At 45.7% G+C, this 11,874-nt stretch overlaps 1 protein-coding gene across 1 annotated transcript; it reads left to right on the top strand.

Moving 5' to 3' along the window:
• The first annotated feature begins 286 nt into the window (after positions 1-286).
• On the top strand, positions 287-11,448 carry LOC115330798 (cuticle protein 16.5-like). Its single transcript, XM_040222747.1, has 3 exons — positions 287-295; positions 1,413-1,700; positions 11,005-11,448. Exons 1-3 carry the CDS (start codon positions 287-289, stop codon positions 11,446-11,448), a joined length of 741 nt encoding a protein of 246 aa, XP_040078681.1.
• Positions 11,449-11,874: the final 426 nt, after the last annotated feature.

The following is an 11,874-nucleotide window of genomic DNA, read 5'->3' as shown; positions in this document are numbered from 1 at the left end:
GTCACGATGAAGGTCAATAGACTAGTAGAAATCCTTTCCTGACTTAGTTCCCAAGATAAGTCGACTTCATTGCAGAAATATCACCGCCGTCGATGGGGCGAGGCCAACGTCGAAGTAACCGTCGAACGTGACCAAACAACGTAAACTCGTTTCCACCCAGATGTTTACTTATTTGCAAAACAGACCCCGCCTAAACTTTTCCTCCTTCCCATCTCATTAAGATATATAAAAAGAATGTCAATGTGCTGTAGTTTACGGCCCGTACTCATCTCGGCCACAAGTCATCATGTTAGCAGTAAGTATTGACAGTTCGATTTTGCATCGCATAGATAATCGTTTTCAGTTTACTTGATGAGATTAATTTTTCCCACGCTCACATTTTTACAATTACCTATCGGTAATCAACACATTTTAGGTATTACATATTTTCTTTTTTCACATGAGCCATACCTACAACAACTGCTTGAATTTCCTGGGTAGCTATATAAGATACGCATCCAAAACTTCCACGATTTGTTAAAAAAATGTTATTAAAATTATATTTCTGCATTTTCAAGCAAAATATATGGTTTAAAATGCCTCAATCATCAAGGATAGTAATAGTAATCTTTAATGACTCATGAGAGCCGTGGAACCGCGGAAAGGCGACGATAGCCCGTACCATAGAGGCCCGCGGTGCCGCGTCTAATGGTGATAAGGGGTTGATATAAAATACAAAATGAATCTGAATGACGGTGTTGAAATGGAGCTTGTGGTCGAGGGTGCAGGCTGATGTTGCGGGTGATGGAGGCTCGTTAACTAGATCCATATGGGATGAGGTGATGATGGTATGGCAAAGAGGGTGAAGAGCGTTAGGCCTCACAGCGGTCTTCGCGAGGCCACCATGGGCTTCCGACGTCTAGCAGGCCGGTCACGAGCGCCTGGCAAGGGCTCCCAGCGTGCACAGCTTGCAGACGAGCCGGCCGAGTTTCCAGCGACGCAAGGAGTTAGGTACCGCCGTGGTGATCGCCCGGAGTTGGCGCCGGAGTTGGCGCCGGAGTTGGCGCCGGAGTTGGCGCCGGAGTTGGCCGGACGGCGGTCTTCGTGAAAGCGGGCTTTGAAATCTACCAACTTGCGGTCGAGCATGAAACCGAGCGGCATGTGCACCCTATCCATTGAAGACATGGTGTGGGCCACTGGTCCGGCTGGCTCTCTGACGATGAAAAAAACACGTCTTACGCCCAGCTAGCTTCCTCTTCCTGTGATGTGACTTAAAACTGATGCGTATGGCGCGCAAAAAAAAAAAAAAAAAAAACACAGCTCGAATTATATTTATAATGTCTCCTTCCAAAAGAAACAATACTTTGAACAGGGTATCTTCATTTCACACTTGTGATTCGATTCAATTGTCTAACACATATTTTTCCTTCCAGTTTCGTTCCTGTCTCTTCGTGGCTGTGGCCAGCTGCGCCTTTGCCGGTTACGCCAGTCCCTTGTACGGCTACAGGGCCCCGGTGGCAGCCTACCACCCCGCTCCTCTGTACAGCAGAGTCGTGGCCCCAGGCGTCACCGCCGTCCACCACGGAGCAGCCGTGTCTCACGTGTCGAGCGTGAGCGGTTACCGCAGCCAGCACCCCGTAGCCACCCCGGTCGCCCGCTACGCCTCCGTCCACACGGCCCCGGCTGTGGCCACCGTTCACACCGTCCCGGCGGTCGCCAAGGTCCCCGCCATCGGAATATATCCTGGACGCTAGCATAGCCACCAGGAATATGGAAGAGAGTATACTGCAGCAGCAAAAGTACCAAACAAGGATGAATTATGTTTATTGTAAGGCTGATTTCCGGGGGGGGGGGGGGGGGGGGGGGAATATACAGATATCCAATGTTGCCTGTATACACTTTCCTCTCCTCAGACAACGAGAAATTGAGTTTATTACAAATCAAAGTGGTAACATTAAACAGTATTAGTATTGTAATCACCCAAAACGAGCGAGCCAGGCAGGCCTTCTTCGCTGCGATGATGGCCCTGTGGTAACTTGGCCCGAAGCTACAGGGGCGACTTCAGCTGCAGGGGAAACTGGAGCTCCAGGCTTGAAGGGCTTGCTGTACGCCTGCCTTTGTTGGACTCTAGTTTCCATGTCGGCGAGAGCATGTACAGGGTTTGCAAAGAGCCCCGATGAATGGAACCCCACATAGTCCAGTCGGGATCCAGGAACACGACCATGGAGAAGCAAAGCAGCTGTCTCCCCCGTTGTGGCATTAGGTGTGCACCTGTAGACGCCCAGGTACTAAAGGGCGGTCACATCAAGAAGTCGACGCGCCAGAGCTTCCAACTGAATAAATCCCTTAAAGGCTTTGTTAAACCGCTTAACCTGACCATTGTATTGGTTGCGTTTACATGGATGCCAACGCAACGTGGCGAATTCTGCGTTGCGTTGGCATGGGCTATGATCACATTCATGTAAACCAGTAAACCAAACCATCGTAGGTAGTACACAGACGAGCAGCAGTGACGAATTCCAGGCTCGCACAAAAAGTATTCAAAGGCCTCAGCTATGAGTTGCGATCCACGATACGTCAGAACATTATCTGGGTAGCCTTCCCGGCTGAACGTAGTAGTTAGAAAATTTATCACTGTCATTTAGCCATGTGCTTTGCACAGGTTCGGTACAAATATGATACATCAAATTTTCGCAGGGATGATCGGTATATTATTGTCCTGCTTTGCCCGCTAAAGTGTGTTGCAATGCTCGATAAGAGCACAAAATCCTTTTGTTCCTGATTGCCGGTGACGTCGAGCGCAACCTCGGGGGGCCGGATGATCTTAAACATCTACTACAAAATATGCGAACAGCTCTGCAGGCCTCAATATACAAGGTTTCTTCCAATCAATCAGCGATGCAAGACACAATGAAAGCCAGATTTTCTGAGTTGAATAACTCATTGAAAGTCTTAACACAGCACACAGAAGAAATTAAGGATCTCCGGCTAGAAGTTTCTTACCTTAAAAAGATAATTACCGACCAGCAGAATAAATCGGATGACCTTGAAGACAGAAATCGACGTCGTAACCTGGTTAGCAATGCGAAAGCATTAACTCTCCCATGGAGCGGAGTCGGCGTTGTCCCTAACCGCGAAAAACGGCAGAGAAATTCTCTCCGCGCCGTAACCGCGAAAAAACGACAGAGAAATTTTCTCCTCAGAACGGCTTTAAAAATGGCTGCGACGCTGTTCACGTGCCGGATAGTTCCAGGGAACGCCGCCGCCGCCGCAGGAGCGCACATCTGCCGCTCCCCAGAGCCCGGCCGGCCGGCGTCCGCAGAGGCTGTCCGGCTGGCCTCTGTAGAGGATAGCGGGGCGTGAAGCTTGTAGGAATACGCTACGTATACAAATGCTTTCGCATCCCCACACCGTAAGCAGTCTTAAGTGTCCTCCTATAATTTTGGGGGGGCCTGCCTGAAATGGTAGGCGAAAACCCCGGACGCTTAAAACATCACGTTCTCAAAGAGGTCTTCCATGTAAAACTTGGTGTGATAGTTAACACCGTGGAAAGGCTGCACAGAATGGGCAAGAGCCGCTCAGCTTAAGCCCATCATGCTGAATTTCTTCGACTATAACGAAAAAATGCAAGTATTTCAGGATTGTTCGAAACTGAAGGGCTCACCTATTTCCATTAGTCGCAATGCCTACAAAGCTACTCTACTCAAACGCTCTAACTTATGGAAACACGGCAAAGAATTCAAAACCCAGAGCCATAAGGTAGCCCTCGACCATGACCGGCTGCGTGTGGACGATACTGTATGTATGTGGGACGAAGTAAACTCACGAGCGGAATGAGCCCACCCAGTTAATGTTCGACCAGAACAAGTTCACCAATCAAGCTTGGGGAAAGCATCTTCCTGAAACGAACTCAAAGTAGTCGGAAGCATTTTCCTGAATGCTCGAAGTATTGCAAACAAATTATGTCAATTAAAGTATGTGTTCTTTCTCCACAACCCACATATTCTAGCTGTTACGCAAACGTGGCTCTCATTAAACATTATTGACTCCGAAATTAGGCCCCCTTCACAGAAAAATAGTAAGACGAGATCGAGAAAGCAGATTTGGTGGCGTAGCAATTATAGTAAAAAAAAAAAGAAGTCCAACTAGGTTCAACTCGAAAACATTCCCGATCATTAAAGCATTTGGTGCAAAATTAATTATCGGAATTTTTCTACCTTGTTTGGCGTCGTTTACAGACCTCCTAAGAGCCCTGTATTTTATTTGGAATCCTAGGCGGACCATCTAGGACATATAATCACTCCTAATCAAAGATGTGTGCTCGCTGGTAATTTCGACTTACCAAGTATCAACTGGAGTACACAAGTAATCTCGGAAACTCAGGACGGTGACAGAGCGCACGTTCTCTTCTTGATTCAGCTTTTATTTATTTTTTCATGACCTTAAACAAATATTTACCGTCCCGACACGAGTAACTGATACAACTGAGTCTATCCTAGATCTTATTATTACTAAAAAATTTCCAGAAGATTGCACTGTTGGTACCAGCGAGGGAATCGCCGATCATAAATTACTCCATCTGAGTCTGAATATTCGTAATGATAAGAAAACTCGGTCAGTTCAAACTTTCTCCGATTTCGCAGCAGCAGATGATGAATCTATTCTCGATTGTTTTCAGTTTCCTTTCTCGGATGTCGAAGGCGCTGGTGACGCTTCGCTTCTTTGGGACAAGTTCAAGTCACTCGTGATGACTTGTGTTAATAGATTGGTTCCCACCCGTCGAAAAACAGTTAGACGACACAATCCAGGCTTCAGTCCAGAGATAATTCACCTAAAACAACGTGTTAAGCGAAAGGGCAGAGCAAATGTTAAGAGTAGCGCGGAGATGCACGCTCTAATTGACGAATAACTCTCTCAGCTGAGCAACTGATGTTACAAATTTTATGGGCGAACCCTTGCCAATTTTTGAAAACATTCTCCACAAAACCTTTGGCGCTTTCTCTCTTGCACCAAAGAATGCGTACACCAACTTAGAATTAACGATAGTGTAACTACTCATCTTAATATCATTTCCAATAAATTGAACGACAGTTTCCATACAGCGTTCATCAAGACGAATTCTCTTCTCACTCACTCCGCGAATTGTGTATCGTCATCTAGTGGTGTGATGATGCCTGATGTGGTTTCAAGCCGAGAGGGCGTATTTTCCTCATCATTGAATAGCAAGGTAAGCAAATCGTGCGATGCTGACGGTTTACCGAATGCTCTTCTTCCTCCCTACTCTGAATTATTTCCGAGTATGTTCACGTACTCTTCGATGCCTCACTCAACCAGAGTGCCCTACCCCGAGATTGGTTAACGGCTATACTCCGTTTTACCTTACGTTGGACTGCAAGCCAAAGCTACGGACTGCTAGAGTCAATCAAACGCATGGTTAGAAGTGACGTCAGCTTGCTCCTCAAGCGCGTATCAGTGCGCGGGTTGCAATGGCGCTGGCAGGAAGGCTTTGGCAGGCTCACTGGGGAGGAACCGGTCTCGTCTGCTGTTTTCGATGAGCATACCCGACTTTTTGCACTGTTCTTCACTTATTGCAGAACTCTGGAGCATTCTGGAGTCGTGAGGTCCACGCGCGACGGTTTTGTCGCCTTTCTGTGTGTGGGATAGGCTTACACGGATAGCATTACCCGTCGAGCAGAAGCAGGGTCCGTAAAAGTCGTTCGCTTTACTTACTGTGGCACACACAAACCCATACACGTTTTGAGTTACTCGACAATTCAGGTAAGCATTAACAATCGAACCTTGACTTTAACCAAAACGCTCTTGCTTGCTTGGAAGTGCGCCACATGCCCCTGCTTGCACGCAGAACGCGCAGGGTTTTATATATCGGAAAGTAAAAGTGTAAAAACAAGCAAAATGACAGTGATTTAATTCGTAGCTTTTTGCTGCAAAACCGTGCGTGCGTTTCACAAGAACTCCGAACATGACTGCCACGACGTAGAGGAGACGTTTACCAACCCTAGCTCTCGGAGAGCGAATGACGAACCCCGCACGGCGAAATGAAGCTGTTTTCGTTTCTTTTCTCTAACTCCGCAAAAACCATGCGGCATCGACGAATACACCTCCGTGTCACGGCGCAACCAGACATGTTGTCAATTGATGTTTTCTTTTCCATTCACTACCATGGCCTACCAGCTCGTCAGTCGTGATCCTGGCGATCACAGCTTTCTGAATCCACGAACGCTTCCGAGACGGCACCTACGTGCGAAGGCCCCTTGAGCTTCAAACTGCGCGAATTCGGACCTAGCGATGTTAGTCAAAATTATTCCAACTCGAACCTCGGGAAGTTCGTAACATCTCTAAAAAGTGTGTAACCCTGAAACCGAATTTAATGTTGCTCCCATTGCGTAAGCAGTCACGATGTTGTGAAGGTTGATCGAGTACAAATGGTATAAATTTTAGTTCTCAGTGTCAACAGTAATACCTATCGAAATAGATCCGGCTGCAGCAGGAAATAATAAAAACATAATTTTAATGAAAGGCACATTCACAAACAAGCCCAAAAGCAAAGTAAAATATACGTTAGTTCAAGACTGCCAGTGCGAAGTGACACTGGTTTATCCTATGGGTAAGAAATTTATCCAGTGCAGTACGATTGCACCACGCACCGCTGATAAATGACCGCACACCTGTATGATGCTTATTCAGAGGATCAAATATTTTCTTTATTTGGCTCTGGACAGGCGCCGCATCGCGGAAAGTCAAAAGCCCGTACCATGAAGACCCGCAGTGTTGCGTCTAATGAACATGACAATGCAATGAATATATACGAGAAAATGGGTTGCGTGTATGTTTATACAGCCTAGAACTTGGTCTGCCTCATCGGGCGATGAGTCTCACAGCTGTAGATGGGCAATTTAGCCAGTGTGGTACAACCGCTAACCTGGGGTCTTTAACGAGCACCACGCAGTAGTGATACACGACCGCACGTCGGTACGATGCTCATCCAGATCGAAACGGGCAGGGTTGGAGATTGAACCCAGGCTCCTGGGATCTACAGCGCGAGCTTTCGCTTCACGTTCTCCGAGCTGGTGTGCACTAGCCCACTCGGCCACCGATCCCCCCTGAATATATAACAAGATGACGACACTGCTGCAAAAACAAGCGCTGTTAGCACACACTGAGCAACAATCTCACTAGACCGAGAGTCGGTCGTAAACTATTAAGCAAGTTCAAGCCTTGGGACCAAACGACAGTGGTCGCAGGATGGTGTAGCCGACGCAGAGCAGACCAGTACGGCCTCATGAGGACGAGCAGCGGCGATGACACCCCACACTGCTGCGAAACAAGCCCATTAAGTTAATGTTAGCACACACTGAGCAACAATCTCAACCTCACTAAACCTCCGTCAGGAACTATTCTGCACGTTAAAGCTCTCCTACCATCTGAGAGTGCTTGAAGGGTGGTGTAGCAGACGCAGAACAGACCAGGATGTAGCAGACGCAGAACAGACCAGGACGGACTCGTGAGGACAGGCACCGACGAGGGCACCTCCCACACTGCTGCAAAACAAGCACATTGGGTTAATGTTAACACACACTGAGCAACAATCTCAATCACACTAAACCAAGACTCGGTCAAGAACTATTTTGCAAGTTCAAGCTTTCTTACCATCTGAGAGTGGTCGCGGATGGACGATCGCCTTGTAGGACTCGTTTGGAGACTCACTACAGAGATTGTAGTAAACGTTCAGCACAACTTGGCGCGCCTCTTTTCCATACGAGGTTTTAGCAAATGTCGTCTGGAAGCGAGCTGGCGATGGAAGTACCGGCGCCTTGGACGGAGACACGCCTGCCGATGCCGCAGCCATTACGCAAACAGCGGTAATTTGTCAGGCGACATAATACAAAAAAAAATCGTGGTCTCTTTTCGGTTATCTTCTCGATGTTTTCTATACTGTTCAACTTGCTATCTTTATGACGATGAATTGCCTGCCCATATTGCTCTAGTTTCTGTATTATGTTCAATTTTTTTAAGTAACGAGTAATTAAAGTAATTCGTTACCAATATTTGTAATAAAATTACATTACAAATTACTGCCGCAAAAAAAGTAAAGTGTCAATTACAAAATTACTTGAAAAATAACAGACTGCAAGTAACGAATTACAAGTAATCCGTTGCTTGTAACAGATTACTTCTCAATTCTGGCAGCACGTAAACGCGGATGATAATCTTAGCATCCGTGTGCTCACACCGCCAGTCTTGTGAACCTGCACACGTGGAAACTTTTGTGCACTACCAGGTTATCCACGCGCGCTCCAAATATTTCTCGAATTTACCAATTGAGTGGTTTTCGATGACGCTCAGGCAAGCGTCTATCCACTTTCACTAATTAAATAGTGAATTAACATATCTGAGTTAATTATCCCACTTATCGTCGCAATCAGCCATTCTATATATTGTCACCCTGGTCTTTAAGTATTGATTTTGTACACAGTATAAAAACGCTTGGAATTATTTTTTCTGAAACCTTGCTATGGAATGATCACATTAAATATCTTTGTGCTAAACTTGGAAAGGTAGTAGGAATTATGAATAAACATAGACATGTTCTTCCCACGAGTGTAAAAAGGGTGCTATACAATTCATTATTCTATTCCCATTTATGCTATTGTAACTTGGTCTGGGGCAATACATCCATGTCAAATTTAAATGCGATACATTTACTCCAGAAAAAGGTCGTAAGAATAATTACAAACGTTCCTTACATACATCCAACACAACCATTGTTTAAAATTTACAAAATTCTTAACATACATCAAATGCATGATTATCGACTGACACTCTCGTATAAGTATGCGGCACATGGACGTAACGACATAATTTTTGAACTCGCCGATTTAAAAGAAAAAGGTTACTATTACTCATCTAGACATCGCCAGCCTTGGCAGATTCCAAAATGCAGAACCAATTATGGTAAGCAGAAAATGAGCTACAGGTTACCTATGTTATTAAATTATTATTTTATTCGGAATATAGATGTTATTCAGCTTTCGAAGAATAATATCCTCGAATTGTTTTTTCTTAAATCTTGACCGTACATGTGTTACTTGTAATAATATCCTCGAATTGTTTTTTTCTTAAATATTGATCGTACATGCACAAAAAATGAAATGTTCATTGTAAATACATTTATGTGTCGTGTCGCAGCTGCTGAATGGGGGTCCGGAGCTTCGTCAAGCTGCGTTCATGCAGCTTTTTCTCTGGCCTCCCATTCACCACATGTATCTGTGGTGATGAATAAAGTTATTATTATTATTATTATTATTATTATTATTATTATTATTATTATTATTATTATTATATAACTCATCTGCACAAACCGCATTGTATAGCTTTCACAGCTCTTCTTTTTCTTTTTTTTTAGCATTTCGTAAAGTTTAGAAAAACACCCTGTACATTAACGCTTTTAAATCTTTCATCAGCAGGTTCACGGTCACTGCTCCCAGCGACGCAAATATGTTAGCGTAGTTTTTCCTTCTCACACGACACATCTGTATACGTTCAGGCAAAAACTAAGTGCATGCCTTCACGCGTCCCTACAGTGGCGAGTTGTTTACTATACGAATCGACGAAACGTACGAGGAGCGTCTCAAAATTGTTATTGGAAAAATGCTCGAGTCTCGATGCCCCACCCTTCTCTTTCCATAAAGAGTTGGGTATAAAAGAGGACGCGCATTTCCTGAATTTTCAAAGCAGTTGTGCATCGCCGACTCAAGTCACACCAACCATGATCGCTGTAAGTTAGCTTTCCTCTCTTCATGGTGCTCGGGGAGCCGTTTTATTGCGGCCAATGTATTATGCGGCCAACGATGGGCATGGCGTTCCAAGGAACGACGGCCCTGGAACGCGTTCCGTATAGGAGAAATGAAGGAACGCCGCTGTTCCATCTTGCAGCGGCAGAACTGGAAGGGGAACTCACTATGTTTTCGAGAATATACGGTAGTAAGAACGGCGTTCTTTTTTTTATTTATCTTCAATTTTAGCCGCATTTAGTAGGCATTTAGACTTTATCATCGACTATTTCAGCTTCCGACTTGAAGGGATGCGGAAGTGTCCGGGAGGCGTATAATAGTAGAAAACAAAGGACTGGAACAAATGTGATCGCGTCGACTTGACACGTAGTTCGATGCGGATATCTTCGCTCGTTCGCTTTCTTTTACATACGGATTATCCAGCGCCATAAAAATATTAAAATTAGTAAAAATAACGCTTATGTAACGACACGTTCGTGCCTTGGAAATTTAAAGGGAACGTGTTCCTTTCGAACTACTGCAACTTGTGACGGGAACTCGTTCCAAGATTGAGAAGGAAAGAGAAACGAGATTTTGCTCCTGCTTCGGAGGAACAGGTACAACACCGATTGCAGCAAACCACAGTAAAAAAAAAAAACAAAGAAAGAAACAAGGTTTTTAAAACGACTATGCTGCGCTTCGCAGTTCCTGAAGACGTTATCCGACGACGTAACACCAACGTAAATTGCGCAATATTAGAGTACACTCTTTTCTTTTTTTTTCTTTTTTTTTTAACAAAACATTTTTTGTGTGTTCTTATTTGTTAATGTGGTATTGCTCTTCCCTGCGGAGTGATAAGATGATTGGCACACACACTACTTTCCTTAAGCTCTCGATGACCGAAATTGCGTTGTTGGTGCTATTGTTTTTTGTTGTTGGTGGTGGTTTTTTTTTTTTGTTTTGTTTTTTAGTCAATTCAAGACATTTTATTGTGACGTGGTTTTTTCAAATGTTTTCGTGGCAAGCAAGTTTTGATGAACTAATTCCTTTCTGTTGTGTTTTTTTTCTGTTTTTACTTTAACAGCTGCTTTTGTGATTTAGGAGTGTTCGGTGCAGCATTCAGCGTGCTAATAATGTTGTCAACAATAATTTACGGTCACAAGATTATTAAGCTTTCCCTTCACAATTCCCAGTACCCAAATAGAGTATACAAATTTCTCGATTTTGCACGCAGCTCCGCGCAGGTCTTCTCCTGGCCGTGGCCAGCTGCGCCTTCGCCGGCTACGCCAGTCCCTTCCACGGCTTCGCCGCGCCTGTCGCCACCTACCAGCACGCGCCGACCTACACCCGAATCGTTGCCGCCGCCCCAGCCGTCACCGCCGTCCACCACGGAGCAGCCGTGTCCCACGTGTCGAGCGTGAGCAGCTACCGCAGCCCGCACCCCGTGGCCACACCGGTCGCCAGGCACGTCGCCGTCCACGCGGCTCCAGCGGTGGCCACCGTCCACACCGTCCCGGCTGTTGCTAAGGTCCACCATGCCTACGCTGCTCCGGCGGTCGCCGCTGTCCACCACCACGCCGTTCCCGCCTATGGCTACGGCTACGGACTCGGCACCTACGGCCTTCGTTATGGTCACGCTCTGGGAGCCTACGGCTACGGACTCGGCTACCACCTCTAATTACTGGCACTTAAAAGCGAATGAAGTGGGTGTTTAAAAGACTGGCTGGAGGGGATCGGGGAACGAGTGTGCTAAAGCTCGGAGCAGGTGGAGCGAAAACTTGCGCTCCAAAAGCCCGTGAGTTTGTGTTCGATCTCCACCCCTGCCCGTTTCGACTTGTCGCACCTGCGTGCTTTCGTAGACTATCTACCCCATAATACGCGATAAAATTAAAAGCCCCGGACTAACAATCGTATCGCACGGGCTAAATTTATCATATACAGCGGAGATACCGGACGCCTACTGGGGTTGACTAACTTCCGTCTGTCTAAACACAACACACATGTAAAATTCTGAAGATTTGGAATACTTACCTCTCTTGGACATACCGAGCAAAAAATAATTTGTTTGCCTTTTATGACGGGTTATTCGAGCTTAAACTGCCCC

The sequence above is a fragment of the Ixodes scapularis genome, unplaced genomic scaffold (genome assembly GCF_016920785.2).
Source record: "Ixodes scapularis isolate PalLabHiFi unplaced genomic scaffold, ASM1692078v2 PGA_scaffold1__304_contigs__length_218370807, whole genome shotgun sequence".
Lineage (NCBI taxonomy): Eukaryota > Metazoa > Arthropoda > Arachnida > Ixodida > Ixodidae > Ixodes > Ixodes scapularis.
The sequence above is the reverse complement of the archived record's forward strand: the minus strand, read 5'-3'. Positions and strand labels throughout refer to the sequence as shown.

Bases quoted from the DNA above. Each gene is read 5' to 3' on its own strand.
- LOC115330798 (XM_040222747.1), top strand. The intron at 1,701-11,004 runs GTCCCCGCCATC...TTTTGCACGCAG, and splicing joins CCGTCCCGGCGGTCGCCAAG to CTCCGCGCAGGTCTTCTCCT.